The following is a 27,688-nucleotide window of genomic DNA, read 5'->3' on the forward strand; positions in this document are numbered from 1 at the left end:
GCCTTTAAATAGAAGTCTCTACAGGTCCAGAATTATGGACCCCAATCAAACAAAAACTAATAGAATCCATAATGAACCTGGTGTGCATCAGTTCAAGTGAGCCTGGTGGTCAAACAGCATCCAGGAAGCTCCCTCCTCATTTCAAAGAGGTTCTGCTCCATTCAACATGTGTAAACATGAACATCTGTAACAATGATAATAACTAAAGGTACAGAGTTCAGAGTCATTTTCATAGTAGAACTTATCAGGCTAATGATTTTGATCATGTCATCATGTGAAATTGGTGCCATTTCTCTTTAAAGATTAAAAAAACCACATTAATAACTGATATGACAAATAACAACGCACTGTTTATTGGTACAAATATTAAAATGACACGTTGGTAAAATATTTAAAAATCACAATTCATGAAGCACGTTAATTCTTCCCAGTGTTTAAAATTCATTCTTACTGTGCAGGCCTACAGACAGGTGACGAATGAAAGGAGACACCTGGAGAGATGAGAGCAGATTCTTTCATACAGAACATCACGACTCACTGTGGCCTTCACAGCCACCAGGTCACAGGAGGTTCTGGGGTTCCTTTAAATGGTTCTTGCAGTCATTTATGAAGCTTTAGTTGCTTCTAACGATCATTTCGGCAGTTCAGGGGTTCCGTTAGCTGATTGCAGTGATCATTTAGGATCTTCAAGTGGTTGCAGAAATCATCCAGGAGGTTCTGGGGTTCGTTTAGGTGGTTGCTGCAATCATTTCGGATCTTTAAAGATCATTTAGTAAGATCCAGGGTTCCTTACAGTGCTTCTAACAATCATTTAGGGTGTTTGAAGGGGTTCTAGCAATCCTCACAGAGGTTTTGGAGTACCTTTCAGTGGTTCTCATGATTTTAAGGATCCTTTTGGTGGTTGAACACCTATGGGAACACCACCAATGATTTTGATCCCTCCACCAGAGTTCCATAGACTTAGAGAACCTACATCAAGGAGAACTGAGCTGATCTGAAGGCTCGACTCAAGAAGACACTTGATGTTTGGTTTTCGCATCATTTGTCACCCATCTGTCTGCTACAGGAACAGTTCTGATAAATAACTTAACTGCAATCCATGACTCATAATACATACATTCAGTATAAAAATATGATCAATATCAATAAAAATTAGTGTTGTAATCATTTTGATGTTCAACCAGTCTGGAGGTGAAGGGTCAAAAGTCATCAAACAGGTCCTCAGCTGCTGAACTCGCTGCTGCAGCATCTGTAGAGCGCTGGGAAGGCTGCTGCTTACTGGATCCAGCAGGGGGGTCGGTCCTGTGCAACACACACACACACACACACACACACACACACAGGAAAGAGAGAGAGCAGGTCAGTGGGCTAATGAAGCTGGTTTACAGGAGGGTTTTCCTGTTGAGAGGGGAAGTGTATCATGTGGCCCATAAGGAACAAGACTAGAAACACATGTAGATAGGTAGATATGTGTGTGTGTCTAATTGCAGCAGCTCCCCCACCTTAAGTGGTCTACATCAAATGCTGGACTTGGCTACCTGTGTGTTTTACCACGTAGAAGCTCATTTTCTCCTCCTGTCTCAGCTCTACAGACGCTCATATATTCTGCCTTCACTTGAATGTAACACCATGTGATGTTTAGGTGTCAGGAAAGAAATATCAGACGTAGAGAGAATGAAGGAAGGATCAAGGATGCACAGTGGGTAGCAGAGAAAAGAGGTCAAGACAAGATCAAGGCTGAGAAATCAAGAAGGAAATAAATGTAGGCCAACTGGTCTACAGTTCAGTTCATGGTCAGGGGCGGCTGCTTTAAAGGGCTCGTTTTCAGTCTTAAAGCAAGATTTTGGGTAATACACATTTTCTTTATTGCCAAGATTTAAATGAGAAGATTGAAACCACTCCATCATCTGTATGTTAAACATGAAGCTCCAGTCAAATTTACGTTATATCCAGTTTGTTTGACGTACAAATGCGTGCAAAAGTGATAAATCGCAATTTTACAGAAACATCAGCTTGCTTTACACGAAGGTTTCCATGACGAGTTTTTAACATTTTGGAGGCGTGTGCCTCAGTACCTTTGTGAGTCTCTGCAACCTGCGTCTTTGCAGACGCATAATTTGAGCTTCAATCACCTCATGTCCTCCAGAAACCAGTAAGTACACCGCTGCTACACCTCACATTGTGTAGCTTAGCATCTGCTGCTTGTCTGCATTTAAGCAAACAAAACAAAGCTGTTTTTTTTGTATTAATGGTTCAAAATACATGCATGTAAAAAAGAAATGCTGGCGAATTATCACCAACTCTGCAGTTCTCCTCAGCTCTGCAGAGCATTTTACCATCTCTTCACTCATTAATGTGGCTTTACGACCTAAACATCTCTGAATGGTTCGATCCTCAACCTTGTTGGCAGCAGGCGGCTGCAGAGAAAAAGCTGACGAGCCACAGTTCATGACCTGCTCAGCTGCAAACAGCAGACAGACACAGTTAGAGACAAGCTAAAAACCATTTATATTGTTTTAGAGGACTCTTATGAGATTCTATGGTTCCTTAACGTGGTTCTAGCAATCATTAGGGAGGTTTTAGAGGTCCTTTCGGTGGTTCTCATGATTTTATAGATGCTTTTGGTGGGAACACCACCAGCAGAGTTCCTTAAACTTAGATAACCTACAGCAAGGAGAACTGAAGCTGTTCTGGAGGCTCCTGGTGGAACAACACCTCACCAAAACACTATGTCGGGTTTTTTTCCCCGACAGTTCTTGTAGTTAATTTCACTACAATCCATTACACTCATCAGGTGACACAAACGTGAGTCTAGATCAATGATCATGTTGCTGTCTGCTGGATGTATAAACAGAAAACTGTTTGCTAACTAGTTCAGTCTGTCAACTTTATAAGGTGATAATATGCCACGGTTCTCTTCACAGCTTATTAATGCAGCAGCCAAAAGGAAGGTTTAAGCATCAGCACTGTTTTAATTTGTCAAAAACACAGAGTTACTGCTACAACACACAGAAATTAGCTACAAAAAACAGACGTAGGTAACTACAGATAACTTTAATGGCAAAAGATTTGATTTGCTAAAGAACACATTAGGTGCCTGAACCAATCAGGACATTTGACATGTTTGTCTTGTAGTTTCTGTGTTAGGCTCAGAGACAAAAGCAGATCTGGTACAGCTGAAAAATTAGCAGGTTGCATAACTTTAATAAATATAACCTCTCTTGAGACGGGTAACTTTTCGTGCTGTAAACCATCCAACGTGGAGCACCATCACCTCGAGCCTAACTGCACATCTGACGGATGTAGGTGACCTGAGGACCACCAACGGCCCCGAGATGCATCGTGAGCTTTACGTCAGGAGATGCTTTTTGAAGAACTTAAAGACATCCTGGAGACGGGAACACAAGATTGCAACTTTCTTCTCTGTAACGACGATTAGCTGAATGGGAACGAGAAGAAAAGGCCGGTGTGAGAAAAGAGAAGAGAGCGGAGGCCCTGAGCTTGTTTAAATCATTACCAACTGTATGACAAACCCTACACTGCTGGAACTAGTTAAGGAGAAACAAGAGCCGTGTTCAATGGAGAGGGAGAGCTCTTCCACGCTGCCATGCAGGACCACCGGAGACTTGAACACATGGCGGAGGGGGACGTGACGAGAGCGGTTTCAACCCTGAGAGGTGAGGTTAAGCTCAGGCATTGGACTCACAGAGCCCCCACACAGAGCTGGTCCAGTGACACACCAGAGCTGCAGCATGCACACAATTATGTGCTAGTTTGTAGCTTAAGAAACTAAACAGAGGTTCACTTTAGTTTGGCCTAAATTATAGAAATTATACTCAAAGCTGAGCGACTTTGAGGTTCAGTGCACCAAATTACAACAGCAGGAAAAAAAAGAAGCGTGTTTTCATTTAACTCTGGTGGAATGTAAGTGCAGGTAGTGTTGCCCAGGTTTGTCGATAATCCTGAAAGTTCTGCTCCACCTCAGTAAAACAGAGCTGAATGGAATTTAGTTTCACTGGTTCTTCAGGTACAGTGTTCCTGTTCTGGTGTGTTCACTCCGAACACAGTGCTAATTTAGCCGTAGTGTGATTCCATGTAAAGTCACTGCAAAGACACAAAGGGACGCAAATTCGTTGAGGTTGCACAAATTAGGCAAAGATGGAAACTGTGTGCTTACCTGAGGCTGTATGACCTCACTTCATGAAAGTAGAGAGATGGAGAAAAAGGAATAAACTGGGAGAAATTAAGAGAAGACTGGAGCTCCCGGTGAGTTCTGACATCAGCCAAATGTTGAGCAGACACACAAACATGAAAGTAACACGGCTTCGTTCGCACGTTGCTAGCTAGCTACAGCTAATGTCGGTGCAATCACTGATAGGCTGTTTGAGGTTTCGACCAATAAAAAGCTGCCTTGACTGAGCTGACCTCTGAGGGAACAGAGAGTCCAAAATGCAGGACGCTATTGTAGCTTGTTAGCTGTGTCCACATGTAGTTTTATTGAAGCTCCTCTGTCGTGGAACAAATACATCACTCAAATAAACTGTATGAACTTCTTGTGCTCTTAGCTGCAGACCTCACAAACTTAAATGACACTTAGCACACTAGCATAGAGAGCTCAGTAAGAGCCGCTGTGACTGAACAGTGCTAGCATGTTTCCAGCTGGCAGTGTCGTCACTGCAGAAACGATTCCTCTGGAGGAAAGTGGTTCCACTGAAAACTGTTCACAGCGAGTCCTGTGGATGATCCGGCAGCAGCAACAGTTTCTTGCTTTTGAATTATTTCAGCGCACTTTTAAAACTTAATTGTATTCATTTACTTCAGTATTTCTTTACTGAGTATCACCTCAGACACAGACGTCTCAAAACTGGGACAATAATAGCGAACACCATCTGCGTGGATAGATACCCCGGGTTTATTAAGTAAACCTGTACAATCTAATGCAATCAACACAACAGCTCATAAACTCTACCTCCACAAAGATAATCCTGTTCAGTTTTGACACAGAGCCATTAATTTAACTGTATGTTTGTTACGAGGTTGCAGTTTGCAGTGTTGAACTGGACTGCACCGTACTGAGAGGTCTTTCTACTGGGTATATTTTAGAGACACATGTCATTATAACGATTTAGGTACAACAACATCACTAACTATGACCTCAGTAACTAACATTATAGATGAATTCACAGCTTGGAATGACCTCGGAAAGTTTTTACAAAAACTGATCATATGAGCTTCATAAAGACGGAGTATTGCATTGAATTAGATAATATACGTGTGTGTGTGTGTGTACTGAAGCGTATTGATTTTGTTTGTTTGTTCTGCTTTTTGTAATTTGGGTGAACTGACACTTTAATGCAGTGGTTCCTGACGTATCTGCCCTGTGAGCCTTCAAAGCAAAGCGACGCCTGTTTGTAGAGTGATGTTCTTTCTTCTGAGTGTTTCATTATGGTAATTTAAGAGTCCTGAAGAGGTAAAACCCTTCAGGATTTCATGATAAAAAAGACTAACATCATAAAATACATGATTTGCCTCTTACGTTTATTTTGTGACCTTTAGGTTGGGAAATACTGCCTTAACGAATTCTTTCCTCTGACAGCAACGCGGCCATAAACAGGAACATTCATGTTATACAAACCTTTTACATGAGAGTTAGGATCATGTCAGAAGGACGAAGGTCAAACAACAAACTATAAATCCTCTCAGTATAAAACACAACAAGGCTCTACCAGTCCCACGTCTTGCAGTGATTATCTGTGATGGCTAGAAGCGATGTTTGATAGTTTACAGAACCAGCCAGTGTGTGAAGGAGGAAGAGAGCTTGCAAGTGTGTTTCACTTAAGTGTCTTTTCATGGGAAAACAGTCCTTTGAGTACACAAACACTTACATCTCAAGGACATGCTAACAGAAAGTACGGTGAGTCAAAAACGAAGCTCTGCAGCTCAGGAGAAGCAGCTGGTTGACAGAACTCAAAACTCATTTTCTCAGGACGTGTTCAACCCAGAGGAACAAAAAGACTTTGTGTTAAAGGGACAGTTCAACATCTTGGGAAATAACATGGATATTGATATCAACCTCATGTCTATTGAGCTGGAGTCAAGACATGGTTAACTTAGCTTAGTACAAAGACTAGAAACAGGGGGAAACAGAACAGGTTCTTTGAAGAAAAGTCAAAGGTATGACATAAAAATGTCAAGAGAGGTGTTAACCACAACTCCCAAGATGCATTTCGACAAGAAAAGTCCAATCACAGATCTTTAAATTGTGTTATGTGCACAGCTAACAGTGGGTGGAGGCTGTTCAGAAAACTGAAAACTTCAAATGTATCCACTTTAAGATCTGGTGGCCAGAACATAAACATTATAGTAGTTTTTCCTGCCCTGTGTTTCAATGTTCAGCAGAAGAGGATTTAAAGAAAAGTCTGATGGAAATACAGAGTGGGCAAAAACACTTGAGGATCCAGCAGCTGCTCCCAGTTTTGCAACGTTATAGCTTTCCTAGTTTGGTCAGTGAGCCCAGGTTGTAGTTTTGGTCTCTGTACAGGTATGATGACATCAAACCTGGCAACCTCGCTGTGATGACGTGACAAAGCTGCACACTGCCAGAGCACCAACTGTTGCTCAACAAGAAATAGCTCCAGCCTGCGACTCCTCCTGAAACCAAAAACTGTTGCTGTTTGTGGACAGATTAAACTAACAAGGTGCACCTTGCCAGGACCTCTGGACAGAGACATGCTAGCTGTTTCCCCCTGCTTCCAGTCTATATGCTAAGCTATGCTAACCACAACCTGACTCCAGCACCATACGTCACATGCCCCTGATCAATCGTTTTGTGTCGCTCTCAAAAAAACTAAATAATTTCTCAAAATGTTGAACAATTCCTTTAAGTAGTCATCCTCCTCGTCTGTTCATGTGGCCTTCATTTAATTCTCTTTCACTCCCTTCATTTCCTGCTCCTCCTCCTCTTTATCCTCTCTGTGGATGACCTGCATGCAGAAAAACATGGAGGTAGCAGAGGAGGTGGATGGGTTAAGCAGTGATGGAAATGGAAAAAACAATAAGCGGGTGTAGGACTGCCAGCAGCTCTGAACCCCCCACGCTAACAGCCACCTCTCAGACAAAGGCCTCTCTGCTGCAGCCGGCGTTTGCCAGCTCAGAGGGGGGCCGCTTAAGCAGCGAGCCACTGCAGCGATCAAACATCCAGCCAGCCACAGCTGCTCATCGGCCCACTGATGCTTCTTGTTGGAGCAGTAAAAGATGGCAATAAGCCTCGGTAATGGGCAGCACTACCAACTAGCGACAGCAGCTGGGGATGGATGGCACCACTTACAGCCATCTGCATGGTGCACAGTTTACAGTGGCTGGCACTCAGAGAAGCTTGGACACAGTATATTCAGCCTCTGAATATTGAGACATGTCTTTGGAATATTTTCTAAATGGCTTCATCCAAAGAGAAACTGGCACATGGACGACAGGGGAACAAGAGCAGCAGTATTGTGAGGTTTTGGATGTGCAGCAACGGGGGCTCAGAGCTGTGTGATGGTCTGACTTTCAGTGTCGATACAGAGACTACAGACACAGCAGAGAGGAGTGTGAGGAAAAGAAAGAGAAGGGGAGAAAAGAAGTTGCATAATTGTTTCTTTGAGACCAGTGGCTGACTTTGGCTGCCCAGTTCATGTCTCAGACCTCCCTTAGAAATCCCCCCGCTGCACTGTGTTCAGACCTGAGAATAATGGCATTCACCAAAATCCAACAAATTAAAGGGTTGGTTCATTTTCTCACTTAACTCTGGTGACATGTAGGTTTTAAGATTTCAATCTGTGAGATTTGTCCTGGCAGGATCCAGAAAACTGAGCCACATTTGTTCAGCAATTCAAATGAGTTGTGCTCATTGACGGCTGCAGAACTTTGCAGGCAGGATTCAGAATGGAGACATCACATTCCTACACAGCGATCCAGCTAGCAGCTAGCTGGTTAGCCACATCTGTGAAAAACAACAACAGAGCAACGGCCACCAAAAAATCAACATATTTCTTCCATCATCACAGAGAACATCAACTGCTCCACAGCACCACAGGGGAGACCCACGAGGGACCACTACAACCTTCAAGGCGCAGATCATGTGACCAATGGGGCTAGCCAAATTAGCACTACCACTAGCAATTTAGCATTTTACTGCCAGCAGTGCAAACTTTGTTTACAATGTCATCTACAGAGCAAGAACTCAGATCAGAACTTCGATCAGTTGATTCATTTTTGTAATAAATCTGCAAACTAAAGCTGTTAGATAATATTATTGCATTATTATTATGACAATATTTAAAATTGAAAAACCCAAAGTACAAGAACTTCAAAATTGTACTTAAATGCAGTGCTTGAGTAAATGTACTTACAAGTGGTTATCTTATATCGTATGTGTTGCTAACTGGTATTGGTTAGGACAAAACAGAATGAACCCACTGATCCCACAGAGAAATCAACTGACATGAACACAACCAGGTTGAAATGCCAGTTCAGTCTCATTATTTAGGGCTTTTGTGTAATTTGGTGAAGCAATCCGTTAATGTTCTTCTCAACAGTCTGATTCTAACACCAGCAAACTCAAGCCTCCTGATGTTTTCCACACACTCATTAGTGGAGCTGTGTATTCACATAAAGTCCACAGTGGAAAAGGTCTTTTCTCCTGAGGCTAACTCTAGCAGCCTGCTCATCACCAGCTGCTCTGCCTAAAGCCAAGGCAGCATGTGTTTGTGTGCTTAAAGAGATAAAACAGACAGTCCGATAGAAAAGACCAGAAGCAGAATCATAAACCTGCAGGACGACGCTGCTCTTTATCACCAATAAACTCCTGAGAGCTGAATTTGATATTCTCTGTCAGAGGAATGTTGTAAATGTGATGACGCCCTAAAGGTGCACAGCTGGCCGCTCTCTCTGGACGTAACAGAAGGGGGACGGGAGCGGAAACTGCTGCTCGGACGCTGGAACGAGGTCACGCTGCTGCTCCTCTTTTTCTACACTTCTGTCCTCGGGCGCAGCATCCTCCTCTCTCCTCTGAGCTCAGTGAGCTCTGCAGCATTACGTGTCATACATGAAGCTAAGTGTGTCAGACAGTCCAGCATCCACTTTCTGTTTTCAATCAGAGCTCAGGGGTCATTAGGACATTTTAATTTGCCCTGTATCCGCTGCATGTTCCCCTGCAACAAGGAAGCACTCCACTGGGACATTTTACCTTTGAACTACCTGTAGGCCCTAGGTGTGAGAATGGTTTTAATCATCTGGGTCAATAACTGCTGCTTCTGCAAACTCCATGGCTGTATTTGACCAAATATTTGACCAATTTTACATTATAAAGCACAATATTATGGACTGCAAGTACAAGAAGGAAATGCATTTTTGTAGCATCAATAATTGGATCAGTTCTGCAGCACAGAAATTCAGCCTGATTCCATTTAATTAACCAGAAGTCACAAATTCAGAGTGAAATTTGAAGCTTAATCTGCACATACAAGATGACATCTGTCATCTTAAAGGACCAGAAAGGTAAGATGCTGCTAATCAGTGCAACAGGTCGCATCATGTTTTTTGGCTGCTGGAGAATCAGTTTTATTCATCAGTGAGTGATTCCACAGACGACTGCAGGTCGTTCACAAAGACTTTTAACAACAATTAGTTTCACATTAATCTTTACTTTTTAATCACTGATGAAAAATTTAGCACATGTGATCATGGTTTCTGTTGACATTAATTACCTTTAATCTATTTTCATTAGTTTTCATTGATGAAGTGAAAGCTGGATTCAACCAGCAGTGTTTTGTGTTTGTTTCCTCGGTGAAAGTCGCACTTTGCTCCTCAAATTCCTTCACATATTCTCTGATTGTGTGAGTTGGCGGTTTACAACCACCTGCTGCCACACGGGCGAGCTCAGCTTCAGGCTTGTGTACACTTCACGTAAGACTTGGGGGGAAACCTCCATCCATGTGAATGTTCTGGTCCCAAAACAGCCACTGCAGACTGGCTGTAATTACCCAACATAAAGAAGATCCCTGAAAGGGAACTTTTATGATGTTTGATTTTCCCATTCAGTGGAGAGGAGAGGAGAGGAGAGGAGAGGAGAGGAGAGGAGAGGAGAGGAGAGGAGAGGGAGGCGAGACAACTGAGACAGATTGACAGAGAAAAGAAATGATAAACATGAAGCAGCTCCAGTCTTTTTTATTTTTGCTCTACAGTAAAGAAGGGAGGTGTCTTTTAACTTGCAACAGTAAAGTCCATTTAAATAGATAAAGTGTGTTTCTGTGTCCTATTCTTAGCTGGAGGGGTCACACCCTGGCTACATGAACAAATCTGAGGATAACTGTATGAGCAGTTTACGAGCTACAGAGCCAGTAAACTGCTCCACGACAGACATTTCAGTCGCTAAATGTGACAGCTGGAAATGACATTACACGTGTTTTGGCTGTAACGCAGCGCAGTCACGTACCTCTTTCTGTGGGAGCTCTGCGCAGGGTCCGCGGCCTCGACGTGACGAAAGCGCCGCTTGCGACAAGGGGCCACGTCTGTGATGTCCTTCAGGCTGTCGTCCAATGGGCTCGCAGCGGAGGACTCTGAGGAGGATGTGAGTCAGTCAGGTTTTTGCATAAAATAGTGTCCTCAAAGTGAGACAGAAATTTTAAATACAGTTTAACCTTCACTGAGTTCATGTGCTCACGTCACAAAACACACAACTGCCGTCTGTTCCTGAGGACAGAGACGGGTGAAAAGACTTCATGTTGTCTGCTCCAGCCAAGAAAAGTCCTACATTACATATTTTTTCTCAAATAGAAGTATTAAAATCAAAAGTAAAAGTACTCATGATGCATTCAGAGCTTTATCATATATTATTACATTATTAACATAATATTTTTGCCATTCCTGCCGTATTACTATGTGTTTTGGTAGTTTAATTTATAACCAAAATCTAAATGTAATGTAAATGTATTATTATTATATTATTACTATTATGTACTATCAATACAGTGAAGGAGATGAAGAGGCTCTGTGAGGCTTTACTTAGGTACAGCTGTGCTTTAAGCTAAATGCTAACATCAACATGCTAACATGCTGATGTTTAACAGGTATATCTTAGTTCAGCGTGTTAGCATGCTGACATTTGCAAATAAGCACTTAAAAACAAAGCACAGCTCAGCCTGATGCTAATGTCATTATAAGCACTGGCTGTATTGACATTTTGACCTGCAGAATTCATCCTCTGGGGAACATGAACGTGTGAAGGACAGTTTGTGGCAATCCATCCAATATCTGTGAATATATTTCAGTCTGGACCAAAGTGGTGGACTGCCTGACCCTCACGTCCATGCCTACAGCCACACTGACAGCATGACTGAAAACAAAAAGTAAAAACTGACACAGCAGAGTCCGAAATATCCAGAGTTTTAGTACCTTAAATGGGTACAGCTCCAAAATACTAGATAACTACACTGCCCACTATACAATGCGTCTTTTATTAGACCTTCCAGTTTGGGAAACAGCCATGTATTTTAAACTCCAGGCCTGAAGTCTGTAACGCAGGTTTCCCGATAAAATTTCACATCTCAGCAGCATAATCAGTGTTATTTTCTCAAACTTTAAAAAGCAGAGTCTCCAACGACATTATACAACTGCTGACATACGCTGAGTCGCATGTAATGTAATGTTCCCTTTGAGGCTGACCAGTTTTAAAATCTGATCTCCAATGTTGAACAAACGTGGTAATTTTCCAGGGTTAAAATGGGATGATGCACGTCCAGGTATGCAGAGGATTCTAAAAATGCCACATGTTGTGTTTTATCTCTAACACTTGGGATGCGCAGTTAGTTATGTAACTTAAAGCAGCTCTGAAGAGTGGAATGGTTTATTTTTTACATGTCGGTCTTTCACTGGTTGAGCCTGAGAGATGGCAGCAACATCTGCTCGTGACTCCCCTCCTCTGCTGTCTGATCCTGCTTTCATCACCTCTCCTCTCTCCCTCTATCCTTAAACGTGACGATACCTGGAACGAGTGCGTGGAACAACACGGAGGCAGATGGCTTCGCTCGCAAATCAGCACATTCCAGCGATCAAAGAGCAGAGAAATACTGTGACAGAAGCCACCGGCTGAAGGGCGATGATGGAAAATACAGAAAAATCCTCAAAATTACATGTTCATCTTTTTCTTACATTCATCGCAGCTGAAATATTTCCCTCTGTTCCATTCAGTGACTGGTTTTCCACATCGTCCTCCCTGTTTTGTATGAATATACTGACTCTGACGCAGTCTGTAAAAGCTGCCTGTTAAACTCGATGACCCCAGAGAACACAAAGCAGCAGAGTCAACAGGTGTCAGGTGTTTCTTTCCCTTCATCCCTTTTTAGGGTTTTCTCTACTGTTGGTCGACCACATTTCTAACGTCTGATATCTTGGTGAAATATGTTTGGGTTGCGTCACTGATTAAATGTGAAATGTGTTGCTTGGGGTGAGAAATATCATCGACTCTGCAGCTCTACGGAGGCGAGGAAGAGGATCCATCACCCAAAAGACAGACTGACCTCAGTCTGATCTGGTTCGACAAAGATAACCTGACATGTGATTTTTTGTTATTTCTAATTCATTAGTTTTAGTTTGATTTTAAATCTAATTATTAGTTTTTCATAATTCACTTTAATGGAGACAAACCTATGCAGATTGTTTGGTGTAAATGGACATTTAATTAAATCAGTGCAGATAAAACAAAACATTTTTTTTGCTGTCAGCTCACAAAGAAACACAGAAGTTAATTTTTCATTACTTTTTACTGGGAGGGACCATTTAAAGGCTTTTATAGACACACACTTACTTCACCAGAATGGGCTTAAGGACAATTTCACATCAACAACAGACTTTGAGACACAAGTCCTGCAAGATTTTCCTCATTAGATGGAGGGGAAGGCCCAGAGAACAGGGACACCTACATCACTGAACAAGCCTTGACGTATCAAACAAACCCAACCTGACTTTGGACGATTCAACATGTGTGAGAAAGTGGAAAAATCAAGGACGTAAACAGCTGAGAGGAGGGCAAAAACTCCCCTAAAAAACCCTCACAGTTCCATGATAGGTAACTTATGTTCTGCCCAAATCCATCTTAGTGTAACACACACCTACACGCCATACATTCACCCTCCTGCTGCAGGCACATTAATCATATCCAGACCATCTGGGAGCACGAGTGTAGAGGTTGATGGAGTGTAACGTCAACGTTACAAGCTGCATGTATTTAAAGGTGTTTTGGGATGTCAGTTCAGGGAGGCCCACGACTCTGCATTACATAACTCCTCAGTGATGTCATGGTTCGTTTCTGGGCATGAAAAACACAGAAAGTCTCTGAGAGGCTGCAAACACACTCGGCTCACATGACAACAGCTCCCGAAAATATCGTCTTCACGGTCGTACTTTACACAAAGTCAAAATATCTTACAAAATGCCCAAATTCTGCTTTTTTTAATGACTGTGTAGCACTAATTACAAAGGTGTTGTGAAGTAAGTTATGTCACTGCTCTGCTCATGGTAGCTTTCAAGCATGTCTAATATTTGCCATCTCCAGGTGTTTTCCAGCACCTGCAACTGCAATTTTCTGCCTCATGTGATTTCATGTTGACTCACCCCTTCAGACCCCAGAATTAACTACTTTCTGTAGATGATCCATTAAAGTTTCTGCCTGAGAACTCTTTCCGTAAGTGTTATTATGTTAATTTACGGTAATATGGAGGCATACTAAAATGACAAAGTCATGACAGCTAATCTTCCTGGTTCCCTTTATAAGGAATTGTGACACAGTCCTGGAAACTGTGCGGCAATCTGGCGAGTTTGTACTTGGAATTTTGCATTCAGTGGAGCAGCTGATGTTAGTGATTGGCAGCCCTTTAGGAGACGGACTCGTCAGAGGTGCTGTACTGCATGAAAATTGCGCTTTTGTTCTGGAAAACTCAAATTAGTAAAAACATTTAAGGGGTTAATGGAGGTCAGACGCTGTGAAGAAGTCTGACAGAACAGAACAGAGTGCAGGAGGCGTCACTTACCTCGAGACAATAAGGTGGACGCTGGAGTCGGCTGCACTTCCTCGGGCTCTTCATCAGTACTTCCTCCATACTCATCCCCCTCCTGACCTGCACTTTGGTCTGATTTTACCAAGTCCTCCTTTTTCTGTCTATCAGAACAGAGTCCAGAGGGGGCACATGAAGGAAAGAGGCATCTCTTCAGCAATTCAATGACCAACTAATTTTCAGAAGCTAATTTACTAAAATGTATTTATTAAAACATGCAGTTAAAACAAGTTATTTGAAATAATGTAAAGTTAAGCCTTTTTTAAATGTTGTTATTCTTTGCTTGAGAGAAATGAACTAGTTACAGCTGAAGTTAAAGCATGTAAGGAGTTGAAGTGTCCATTTTAAATTTAAGCACTGATAGAAGTTGAACTGTAACAGATAAAAGCAGCTGATGTGTCAGCTGAAGGTTAATCACTGCAATGAGGGCAAGTTTCAGTTGATGTGAAAATGCTGGAAGCAGCTGAACTGTTGGTTGAACAGAAAGAGATAAACGCAGCTGAAAAGTCAAGTGGCATTTCACTGTCAGCTCAAGGGTGTGAAACTAAAGCAATTGAAGTGTCAGCTGATGTGTAAAGACTAAAGGCAGTTGAACATGCATTTAAAGAGGACAAGATGGACATGAACCGTCTGCTGAGGAGTAAAGGTGCTTTCAGACAGGAAGCAGCAACCGCTCGCTGTCTGAAAGCAACTTAAGGAATGAAAGCAGTTGAAATGGCAATTAAAGGTACAGCTGGACAGTTTGGCAAAAAAAACCCTAAAATCTCAATGTTTTTAGGTCCAAGTCAGGATTTTAATGTTTGTTCAAACAGGATGAAAACATATTTTAGTTGAGCATGAATAATAAAGACTCTGACTAAAGGTGGTCCTCGTGTACCTCGTCTCCTGTAGGTGTGTCACAGTTTCTTGGAGACTGCGGATCTTGGCTTTCTTCTCATTCAAGACCAGGACGAACCGAGAGTACAGCTCTGCCTCCAGGGTTTCTTTACCACCCGCATATCGCTTCAGACTAAAACACACAGGAAAACAGGAAAGTCTTGAGATCTGGAAGTCACACTCTCTTCTTCAGCGATCTTCAACCAAAATCATCAGACATTTTCTTGACATGTTTTGACAAAAACACATTTATAACAACACCTGCTTTAACCTTTACATTTAAATACACAATGAATCATGGTGAACTATATGTTGAGCCATATGTTGGGCCACTGCTGAGTCACAGAGGCCCGTCTGACTCCGCTGGGCGTGGTGAACTCACATTAACACCACTGAGGCATCAGTTCATGGCTCAAAGTGACGTCCAGCTGCAGGAAGACGGCCTCTCCCCACACAGTGTTGCATGACTTGGGTAATAACTCAGTTGAAACCCTGTGATTGATTTTAGGGGAACTAAAACTTTTAACCTTTTTGTGTCATAGTGTCGATTCCCACAAAGGCATCACGTCTTCATGCACCTCTTTTCACTACTAACCAAACTTTGTCCAAAGCACCGAGAATCAAACATGTGAAGTGCTGAAAGTCAAATTGACACATTCTATGAACATGTACTTCCTCATTTCAATCATTTTTCTTCTTTTAAGTAAAAGTAGCAAAACCACACTATAAAAATACTTAAGTACAAAAGCATTATCAGCAAAATGTATGTAAAGTATGAAAAGTAAAATTTCTCGTTATGCAGTGTAGCCTGTTCGTAGTCTTTTCTCAATCACATATTACAGTGTGTGTGTATATATTCCCAAAAATATATCTATATAGAATTGGATTATCAATTATGCATGCATTTGTCAGCAGCTTCTTAATGATTTTGTCAATGTACGGCCACTTTAACTATTATGTATACTAATCTCAAGCAGTAATCCGATTTCACAATCACAAGGTTTGTATGAAAGACAGTAACTAGAGGCTACTGTGAGCCTGTAAGGGAAGTAAAAATTTAAAGAGCAAGTGCTGACAGTGTTTTGGTAAACCTACTTCATTACATTCCACTACTGGATTTGTATCTCTGAAAAAGTATTTATACTCTGCAAAGTAAAGTCTGACTTCAGCCACGATTGGGTTTGAAAACCATAATTGTCAAATTTCCCCCAACTTTCATTCTGAAACTTTTGCACTTTCCCAATGTGGAAATCATTTGGTTTTGAGCAGTGGGACTCTGTGTGTGTGTGTGTGTGTGTGTGTGTGTGTGTGTGTGTGTGTGTTTACGCTGCAGTGATGCGTTGCTGCTCTCGTCTCAGTCTTTGGTTCTCCTCCTCCAGGTTCTGGTTGTGGAGCTCCAGTTTTCTTCCCGTCTGCAGATTGTGGATCAGTAACTGTCTCACTGCCTCCGCCGGCTCTGGGACGGCCTTCAGCAAAACAGAACCCAGCCTGAACTGAAAAGTCAGAGAACAATGAAACATCAGAGGTCACCAGCTTCTTGTTGGCACTTTGTCAATGAAAAAGTTTTTTGGTCCATTTTCAGTCCCTTAGCAGAGACACGATACGTCTTTCTTCAGCAGGCTTGTCTGAAAACAGTAATTCTAATAATAATGGATCTTACTTCTATTTAGGAAAATCATGTTCACAGTTACGTGACTACATTTCCCTGACAGACAGATTACGTCAGAGACAGACTTGATGATGATTTACATAAATTAAATGAATACAAGAGATCTCTGAGAAATTTCGAAGATTATAGTCCTTTGAATTAATATCTCGTTTTTTGTTCAAGCTGCACTGATTGTTTTTCTTGCCTATTTGAATAGTGCGACATTAGCATTTTCTTATTTGGAGTTTTTTCAGTGCAAACTGCTGCCTCATGCTGCAGGAAACAAGGTTAAAGAAAAAGAGATGTGAGTGACTCCTTTCACATTACTCTTAGTCATCTGATCCCTTGTTAATGTGAAAAATATTGATACGCACAGTTTTAAAGTTCACGCAACTTTTAGAGGCTACAAGTGTACAAGTCAGACCTGGTCACTGAACGACCGTCGTCCCCTGGGAAACAAAGTTTTCCCTAAGATACGCTGCCATGTTTACACACCGATAAGAGGCAGAGCAGCGACCATCACCGCTGTCCTCTGTGACCGCCGGCTCCCCAAGTAACTGACCTTTACGTGGGGAGACACAGCTGTGTGTCTGCAGGTGTGTGTGTGTTTGTATAGACTGGATAAGAAGAGAGATAAACCTGTTGTTTCAGTTTGTTGACAGAAAGACAAAGAGGCAATTCCATTACAGTAAACTACAACGTTTAGAGACTTAAATCAAACTGCAGACTGGAATTGGTTAGAATATGATCACTTAAAATCTTTCTGCAATATTATCAAACAATATATTTAACTTACAGTTTTTTGATAGTATGCATAGAGGGATAAATTTGGGCTAATACACTGTAATTTATTTACAATGTTTAATTTCAACAATCTAAAGGTTAATATTTTATTCTCAGTAACGGGGTGTGTTTGTCTGACTTATGTAGGTGTGTTTATGCGCAAAGGTGATGTGTGGTTTTGGTTTTGTATTTTAAAATAAGACTCATGTCGCCTGTACTTTGGCACAATAACGCTTTTAGTTTTTAAATGAATTTGGTTAGAAAGTGTCTGACAAACTGAAATGTTGACCTGATGATGGTGCTAGACAAAAAAAAAAAAAGAGGATCAACTAAGTTATTACAATTCATCCTGAGGGGATCATGAACATCTGAACCACATTTCATTTCAATCCGTCCAACAGCTATTGAGATATTTCACTAAAAGCTATGATTGTGAACCTCAAGGTGCTGCGAGAAGAAAAGTCAGAGGATCACCAGCGTCTGTAGGATTCATCATCTGGGGACCATGAATGTCCAAACAAAAGTAGATGTGAAGATATCTGAAAGTGGTGCAGTGAACAACAGAGCGACAGACTGACACTGCCATTACTTATGTCCGCAACTGAGATGTTATCAGTGCACTCAGATAACACATCACAATGAAGGAAACCAACTGTTAACGTCTCACTACTCTCATCTTTCCTCCGCTCACCCTCTCACGTACCCTCATCCTCTGTGCTTCCTCTCGGGTTATTTACAAGTGTCTAATATTTGCCAGCTATTACTTCACCACCTCTTAGAAATGTTAAGTAAATAACATGAGACTAAAATACAGCTCGCAGTGGAAATACCTCTTCTAAGCTCTGCTGGCAAACACTTGGAGTTGTTGCCTCATCGTATACACTCAGGCAGCATTAAACTCTTAATGGTTGAAATTTTACCAGAAAGAAGAACTTCAGTTGTCAGCTGACCACTGAAATTAAGGATCTGAGCTGTAAAGCTACCCGTCAGAGCTTGATGTTGTTGCCTGGTCTGAGACACCACTGGGTTGGCTGGACCACGTTGGCTGAAACACTGTTGATGTGGGCAAAGGTTTGTCATGTCGTCATAGAGACGCTACTGTTTCAAAAGCTGTTTCTGACTCACTGATTCACATTTATTAACTGCAGGACACTTTAATATGGGGAGAGACCTCTGAGTGCAACCCCACCTATTCTAAATTTACTGCCAAAGTGGGTGGATGTTGGCACTGATACAAAGCTGCTGAATGTTAAAGTCATTAATATAACAGCATGTTTATGGTAAAAGAATGGATCTTTCTCAACACACAGAGTACAAAGTTTGAACTACAATCCCGAGGAGCTTGACAAGTTGAACTCAGGTGTCCAAACTCCAGAGAAACAGGAGGACACAGGACAAAACTATCTATAGCTCTCATGCTGCTATCACTGTAATGTAAAGATCTAAAACAATTTAATAAAACAGACCCTGGTGCAGCTGCAGCTCAGGAGGTAAAGCTGTCATCCATCAGAGGGTCCGTGGACTGCAGGGACATGGCTCTATGGATGGATATCTCAACAAAAACTTAGATGGATTGCTATCAAATGTGGTTCAGACATTCATGTTCCCCTCAGGATGAACTGTAGTGATTTTATGTTACTCTGACTTTTCATGTAGCGCCATCATCAGGTCAACATTTTAATTTGTCATATGCTCTGTTTTTTTTGGTTTCTTTTTGTTGAGAGGCAATTAACAAACATACTAATACTCCAAGCTAACAAGGTTAACATGGTAAATATTAGACATGCAACACATAAGCATGTTACCATTGTCAATGTAAGCAAGTTAGTTAGTTAGCAGATGCTAGCATTTAGCTCAAAGTGACACTGTTCTTAAGTAGAGTCTCACCGAGCTGCTGGCATGACTGCAGGCTCTGTAGTCTTGTTTACCGATTAACTGTTTCACACTTTCATGTATTCTATAGGTTGTGTAGTCTGGTGCTGGTTTTATGTTTTTTGATTAACTAAAGACAATCGCACACTGTGTGGATAATTAAGTTGTATTCTGTTCTATTCAAATGAAAGTATTTGTTGAAAACTTGCACAGTAACAGGTTCATTTGGTCACTTTGACCATCCGATTATGATTATACTACACAATGCAGTATCTTTTGTGATAATATGGCTTTAAATCTATTGAAGTCAGTACAGTTTGTGTCTGTAACACCACTGGCAGTCAGCAGAATGTGCTGACAAAAGGCATGAGCACAAACACACAGGTTTGGTATGCTAACCACCTCAGGTAACACCTGTACATGTGCGAGAGTCTCACTTCTGGGCTCTCTTGGTGTTTTGCAGCATTGAGCAGGAGCTGCGATTAGAGGGGAATGACCAGGAATTAGACTGAAGCCTTTCATTATGACTCATAACTATAGGACAGATGAATGACTGTTTTTCATTTTTATGTTGAGCACGAGAAAGCCTCACAAACCGCACATCGAGCACACTTCTGTAAATCAACTGTTTCTAACTCTTGTTTTTACAAACAGACGCATCGATTCATTTCCTCTCTGCTGCAACAGACGCACCAACATTTCCATTCTGTCAGAACTACCATTGCAACAAAGGTTATGTGTCGACATCATGAATGAGTGTGTCCACACAGCTGAACCCTGAACAGGGATTATTCAGTCAATTGCTAAGCAGCATCTTGCTGCTCATCTCCCTCCCATCTGTGTTCTCACCAGCAGTAGAGCAAAGTCTTCACTTATCATAAAGAGTATAATCATTAAAATGTACTTCACATATTCAAGTATAAGTATTGAGGGCAGTAAAATGTCCCTGTGGCTGTTCTACTGTTCTGTCTGATCTCATTAGATTACTGTGACTCAGTCGTTCATGTCAAAGCAGGATTTTACTGTTGGAGCTGGTTGAGCTTCATTTTCCACTATTTTGTATCAGACTGCAACTAATGATTCTTTTCATTCTGGATCAATCTGCTGATTATTTCCTCCATTACTCGATTGATCGTTTGGTTTGGAAACATTGTGAAAATAGTGAGAAATGTGGTGACTATGACAGTCCAAAGCTCCACATTATTACAAATACATTCAGATCATTCAGATGAAAAGCAGCAAATCAAACATCCGAGAAGCTGAAACATCAAATGTTTTTGCAGAAAATGACGATCAAAATACTTAATTAATAGAATCATAATTGATTTTCTATCAATTGATTAATTGATTAATCAATTTCATTGTATAGTAACTTGTAACTAAAGCTGTCGGACAATTGTAGTGAAGTAAAAAAGCACAATATTTGACTCGGAGAAGACAAGATTCAAAGCACAAGTGCCTCAAATTTGAGCAAATGTACTTCATTACATTACACCACTACAGATAAATTATGGTTACATTTTGTTTTTAGTTTGTTCTTTGGTTGCAGTTATCTGTTTAATCAGGTCACCTGACAACATGAACCTACTGTAATCAATTTGAAACTACTTAACGGTGAATATGTCAACCTTAACATAAAGCATTACAAATGTATTACATGATAAATCAATTGAGACCAAAAGTGCTGATCCGTGAACAGTTTGCTGTGAGTATCAGCTGTGAAGGTGACTTTGATTTGTGACCTGCGGAAGATTTGAACCACATGAAAATCAAATCAGATCAAATACAACAAAGAGGCTTTAAAAGGCCGACGTCCACAGACCTAAAGCAGACTACAGAACGTATCCGTCCTCCTGTGATTACTTCTTGTTGTTATTGTATTAGATCGAATACTTTTACTGCAGGTGAGGTAACACTGTAAGCCACCACTCAAGTTTCTGAAATAACAGTAAAGTCTCACACTCAATTCATCACTTCCTCGCTTCAGTCAGGAGATCAGCACTTTCCTCTGGAGCTTTTAAACATGAGGGGGAGAGTAATGAAGGAGAGGTGACGCCGTTAACAATGCACCGCTGACGTCATGTGAAACATCAACAACTCTGAAAACGGCTTTAATGTCAATAATCAACTTTCATTTTACTGATAATGCTGCCAAGTCAAAACACGCGAGCTCTTTCTGAAATTAACCTCCTGACTTGTCTGCAGGGAGAGAGGAGAGTTTAAATAAACACACTCAGTCCTTCACACCTGGTGAGAAACACATGAGTTCATCCATCAGCTCCAGCAGTGACCTGCGTATCACACTCAGATACCATGACGACTAATGACGGCAGCGTCACTCACAGAGATGTCTTTCTGAACCTTCTCGTACGCCAGCGTGACGGTGGAGCTGTGGTTGGGTGGAGACGGCGTTAGGCTGAAGCTGTAAGTGATGGAGCTTTCCGTGCCGGTCAGCGCCTGCTGGAGGTCCTGGATGTACCTCTCCACCTGCATCTCCAGCTCCTCTGCCTCACCACACACTGCTGCCTCACTCACTACAAAGTCATAATAACACTTAATAATAATCACCACGACGACAACAACAAAAATAATAAGAATTATGAGTTAAGTGTTGCTATAAGAAACAGAAACAGGTTACAGAAAAGACAAATTTGTGGGAATAAGCTGGAAACTATGAGAAGCCACATGATGGCACAGCCACCAGTGGTGGAAAGTAATTAAGTACTTTACTCAAGTACTGCTCTTTTTAGGTACAATTTTGATGTACTTTACTTGAGTACTTCCATTTTTGTCAACTTTATACTTCTACCTCAACTATATATATCTGTCAATTTCCGTTTCTTTGGAGATCAAAATACAATCAACAAATAAATTGTGATGCATAAAACTTTATTGATTGTCGGGGGAAAATTCACAAGGTACTCAGCAGTATTCAAAATCATTAAAATGATCTCTCCACCTATACCAGCTGCAACATTTATGTGATGAACACATTAATGCATCAATTATTGTAATACAACATCATATGGGACAGTATATTATTAAAAAATGAGCCATTGTGCATGAAGACTACTGTTGAGTAAAGAAGATGAAGAAGAGCAAATTAACTTTTTTTTATTTGAAATCTTTTGTGTAGGGACAGGTGGACGTAATGACACCTGGGATGAGACAATAAAGGGTCAAAATCTCCCAGTTGTACAGTTTCAATTAATGAAGGATAAAAGATATGATAGATCTGAAGATATTGAGGCTGAGCAGGTTTATTTGTTGTTGTGCACTGAATGTATGTTGTTGTATGCTTTGTTTCATTGTGTCTTGCTAATGTAGCAAGTGTAAATGATGACAGATATATCAGGGAATGTAAATAAATGTAAATAAAAGCTTTAATAAATAAATAAATACAATTAAGTAAGAGCATAAAGATCCAGTAGATACTGGAGGAACTATTCATATACTGGACTTCAGTAAAAGTATTAACTACTCAGTGGAAAAAAAAAATACATTAATGTGGTTGAGAAGAGGCAGAAAGTGGCATGAAATGAAAAGTAACGTAAAGTAACTTCAAATTTGTAATTAAGTACAGTACTTGAGTAAATGTGCTTAGTTATATTTCACCACTGAATAGTACTAATACGCACTGTTATGGATAAAATCCTAACAATACCTGTCCCTACTGATCAGAATAACAGTTTAGTATCTATAGCACTGTTTTCAGCACCGTCCTGGATCTTGACCTGAGAGGAAACAATGAATCTTCCTCTGACTTCTCCAAGCACCTGAAAAGGTCAACGATGGCACGTTCTAAAATGTTCCCAGGTGAGAGGCATGTGTGTGTGGTCAAACAGGTGAGGTGTCAGGTGAGCATAAATCTGTCAGGTCGGACATGTTAATAGTGAGACAACACGTTGTGAGTTCATGCTGGGTGACGTTTTTACCGTCTCCTCTCCAAGCATCCTGTCCATCAGTAAGCAGCAACTGGAAGCCGGACCCTAAGCTCCGCCCCTTCCGGACCACCCGCAGGAAGTAGGAGGAGTCAGGGTCAGACGAGATGTGGACTTCACGCACTGACGTGTGCATCCCTGCAAACAACAAATATACACAACACAAAACAACAGCAAGTCAGAGGGCTGCTCTGGTTTCTGAGACGCTGAGATAACGTTTAGGTAACGTCCAGTAATTTAAAAGTTGCCCAGTTCAGTGACTCCCTCTGAGTGTTGTTACACTGAGGTGGCCGACACAGAACGACCAGTCAGTCATCACACTGCATATGATGCTAATTACACTGTTCTATGCTTTACTTTAACCCATACCTGGTCAACATCATTAAAGCTGTAACAATTAGTCAATGAATCGATTCGATCAATTAAAAAAAAAATAAGCAAGTACTTCAATAATCAGCATTTTTCAAGCAACAGTACTAAAACACTATGTAGTGCAACAATACTAAAAAAAACACTGTTACAAACTAAGACTTCCTGCTTCCCTGATTTTTTTACTTTAAATTTTATATTACACTTATATAATTTGTGAGAAAATAACTCTTGATATGCAAATAGATGTTTAAAGGTGTTTCTACATATAAGTAGAAAAGAGTCCAGTTCCACAGTGAGAGATTTACAAAACAGAATCGGAGGTACGTGCAGCTTTATGAATCAGACAAGAAGAATGTGTCCACATATTTCTGTCTTTCTGCATACACACACTTCAGCTGCAGCTTAACTCCACCCACCAGGGACGTGTTGTAAAATGTATTGTAAAAAGGTCACACAAAAAAGTACAAAATCAAGAAATTGATAGCATGCAGCTCTAGTAACGTTGTCCACCTCCTTGAATACTGCACCCTCAGGGGTCCCATCCCCAGTGTACAAACTATCATTAGTATATATAAATGCATGTATATGAAGATGTGTTAGTGTAATGGAGTTGCTTTGCTGAAACCCTTCTGCCCAGCAGTGTAAACTAACAGTCCTGATTGCTGGAGGTGTGTTAGACAAGATGGAGATTTGTCTCCCACAGCTGGTCTTTCTCCAACCATCCTGCAAAACAGCCACCAACAGAAGAAAAAACCCTCCTGACTGTGGGTCTGGTTTTACAGCAGCTACTCTGACATGCTGTGAATTTATCTGGGCAGCATCAAATACAGGAGGTCGAGCTATTGTTTTATAGAGAGAATAGAATACATATTTAAGGTCCGAGGGGAAAATCAGAGACCACATAAGGCTTGGCCAGGAGAAACCTAGAAGCCCCCACAGGAGAAAACACACAAGGCCTGTTTGTTGTTAGCTGTTTTAGAGCAGCGAGCAGATGGTAAGCAATATGGGAAAGCCCTACATTATTAAACATTATTCTGTTTTTCTGTTGTAAAGCACTTGTGATGTCTGTTCTTGAAAGGTGATATATAAATAAATGTATTGTTATTATCATCAAACCCTTCCAAAGACTCCAACTGGACAAATTGATTTGGCATCACATTCAGGTAACTGACCTTCTCTCAACAGTAATTATCCAACCATAGCTTTGTAACTGTGAGTTGGTCTGTATTGTAGTAACAGACATAATCTGTATACCAAGAGCTTGTTTTTTTTTTTACAATTTGCAAAACCAAAAATACAACAGCAAAAGTGCAATTGTCTGCACTAAAGCAGGCCGCTAACTTTAGCATGCCTAGCCAACTGACTAGCAAGGAGTAAGCTAAGTAGCTACTCAACTACAGTAATCAAGTATTATTTCCAAGGTCAAAAGTTTGCACAACGTTAGCTTAACTAGTAATTCCTGACTGATTAACGTCTATGGGATCAGAGTTTGCGCTAATGTTAGCAACTCTGTCCTGTCTTCTCATGAATCTGGATTTTGACTTTGCCAAACTCACTGGTTAGCTTAAACATCAACAGTGTGTTGATGTTTATGCTAACCAGTCAGCCTGCCTGTGTACAGCGGGGAGGAGCAGGAGACAGATTACACTGTGTAATTTGTCCTGCTAGACTTCCTGTAGGCTACGTGTTGCACTGCTCTTTTTTTGCACAGCTCTGTCGACTGAACGGACTAAAAAAAAAATGTTAACAGAATAAGAAAACAACATTGACTTTTTGAGGTTCTTAACTTCACACTGTACTGTACAGCATTTATAGCCAAGGTTATGCTGCCACCTGGTGGGGATCCCCATAAACTACAAAGCAGTCAAATTGACTGAAGACACTATTATACCAGCAGCTATAACAAAAAAGAAAAAAAAAATCAGTACCGGCGTGTATCGGCCGACAGGGCTCATAGACGATCGGCAAGCAAAGAAATCTGATCGGGGCATCCCAATTATAAATGTGTCAAGCTTGAAAGTTAATTTTATTGAACTGTTTTACTTTTCAGCCATTTGTCTTGATCTTTATCAGCAGCTGGAGTTGTCACATTTTTCCTTTAATTTCCCCCCCTGATTTACAGGATTAAGTGGATGCTAGTTATGTGATCATTGAAAGAAAATTCTAATACAAAGAATAGATAACAGATTAGGCATTTAGTAACTGTTCAGTGAAATATGCCCAGACGTCACGCTGGAATAAGGGTTATGTAATTGTTAAACACTAGTTTTCTTTAGTGCTGTTTGGTCGTGTAATGCCTCAAGTGAAAATGATTACTCCAGCTTCATGCAACCATGTCATCACAGCTCTGTAAGCACTGTAATGCACTAATACACAACCTCTCATTAGGTCTAAGTACAGGCTCAGCAGTCGAGCAGAGAAACTCACGCCTCAGTTAGTTGGATACTAATGATCAACCACAGCAGTATGCTAACATCCTAACACGGCCAGACACATGTTTGAGCAAAGCACAACAGCAGCCTCATCTTTAACAACATCCTTTTAACACCTGCTTCAGCACTAAATATATGCACAGTTGGAGGAAGTTCTCATTTGGAAAGAGATACTGGAAAGTGTCATTTCTTGAAGACACTGTTTTTTGCAGCAGGATGCGCAACTGTCTCTGCACCACAGACAGGAACAGAACCGACCCTAAACGACCTGTAGGAGTTTCTGTTCTACAAATGGTGATCATTTAACTGGATAATTCCTGTATTTTAAACATTTTAGCAGCATGGCTCCACAGATGGCAATGCTGGTCTGTGGGTCCATCGCTTTGGTGCAGAATGAAACGTTTCAAAAACAGCCTAAAATTTTCATGGCCTCAAGACAATGAATCCCCTGACTTCTGACATCTGTGGTTCAGAGTGAAATGTCTCAACATCTATTCTGCAAATAAACACAATTTGCAAACAGTTATAAGTGAACACTGAAATGCATTTTTCCAGTTGGATGGATTGATTGCACAATTAGTCACTAATGTCAGGTGGTGAGAAATGTCCATCACATTTTGCCAGAGCTCAATGTGAGGTGATTTGTTTTGTCCAACCAAAAGTTCTCAACTCAAAGACATTCAGTTTACAATGATATACAACTAGAGCTGCAACAACTAGTTGATTAAATGATCAGTCGATGGAGAGAAAAAAAAAATCTCCAGGTCCAGCTTGTCTTTTACAAGGACCTGGTGATATTCTTAGCCTTAAAGTAAATTCAGTAATTTTAGACTGAAGACAAAACAAGCAACATGATGACATTACTTTGGCTTTAAGGAAACTATGGCAAACTTATTTCACTTTTTTCTGGTATCTTTTAGGCAAAAGGATTCAGAGTTATATCTAACAGAGAAAAATAAAAATCTGCACACTAGAGAAGCTGCAACCAGAGACTGTTTGACAGGAAAATCCTGTTTTTACATGAATGCATGAGTCAGAATTATCTAATTATATCATACATAATAGTAGACCAGTTACAGGGGACATTTTATTGCACTGAGTACTTTTACTTTGAGTACCTGAAGTACATTTTACTATTTATACTGACATGCTTCTGCTTAAGTAGCATTTTCTATGCTGGACTTTTTGTACAGAGTATTTTCACTGTGTGGTATTAATACTTTATTTTAGTAAATGATCTGAATACACTGGTGTCCACAGACAGAACCTTCTGGTATTTTTTGGAAACTGTATTTAGCTGAAACGAATTCCTTATTTCAGCTTCCAGATGTTTTAATGGGGTACGGTGTGACTTTCTTTCCGCACGAGAGTCCAGCGAAGAGTGTCCCTCTCTTCCATACTGATAGTATGAATGATAGCAGGAAGTTAGCTAGCTAGCTAATGCTAGCGGTGAACCGTATGAGACTTTGTTTGTAAACAGAAGCTTCAACACTTGAAACCATGAAACCAGCGAAGAAACACTCGTTTACTCCCCCATCAACGAAACGCTAGGTTTCTCTTACCTACAGCTTCACCGTGTCCGTCCGACGGTTTGTTACATGGAGTAAATCTCGTCTTTGGTTTTAACAACTCAGACATTTACCGGGAACGTTAGCTCTTACGTCATCACCAAGC

The 27,688-nt window shown here is 40.9% G+C and overlaps 1 protein-coding gene across 1 annotated transcript; it reads right to left on the bottom strand.

Annotated features, from left to right (window-relative positions):
• Positions 1–330: 330 nt before the first annotated feature.
• On the bottom strand, positions 331–27,688 carry xrcc4 (X-ray repair complementing defective repair in Chinese hamster cells 4). The gene is made up of 8 exons (XM_041960224.1): positions 27,577–27,688; positions 23,205–23,348; positions 21,613–21,803; positions 16,293–16,459; positions 14,968–15,099; positions 14,067–14,194; positions 10,475–10,598; positions 331–1,302 (listed from the first exon to the last, which is right to left on the bottom strand). Exons 1-8 carry the CDS (start codon positions 27,650–27,652, stop codon positions 1,200–1,202), a joined length of 1,065 nt encoding a protein of 354 aa, XP_041816158.1. The 5' UTR covers positions 27,653–27,688; the 3' UTR covers positions 331–1,199.

The sequence above is a fragment of the Chelmon rostratus genome, chromosome 19 (assembly GCF_017976325.1).
Source record: "Chelmon rostratus isolate fCheRos1 chromosome 19, fCheRos1.pri, whole genome shotgun sequence".
Classification (NCBI taxonomy): domain Eukaryota; kingdom Metazoa; phylum Chordata; class Actinopteri; order Chaetodontiformes; family Chaetodontidae; genus Chelmon; species Chelmon rostratus.

Excerpts from the sequence above, each read along its gene's own strand:
- xrcc4 (XM_041960224.1), bottom strand. The coding sequence starts at position 27,652 with ATGTCTGAGTTGTTAAAACCAAAGACGAGATTTACTCCATGTAACAAA. Across the intron at positions 15,100-16,292 it reads CAGCAACGCATCACTGCAGC|TCTGAAGCGATATGCGGGTG; the intron begins GTAAACACACAC and ends TGTGTGTTTTAG. Across the intron at positions 10,599-14,066 it reads GTCCACCTTATTGTCTCGAG|AGTCCTCCGCTGCGAGCCCA; the intron begins GTAAGTGACGCC and ends CATCCTCCTCAG.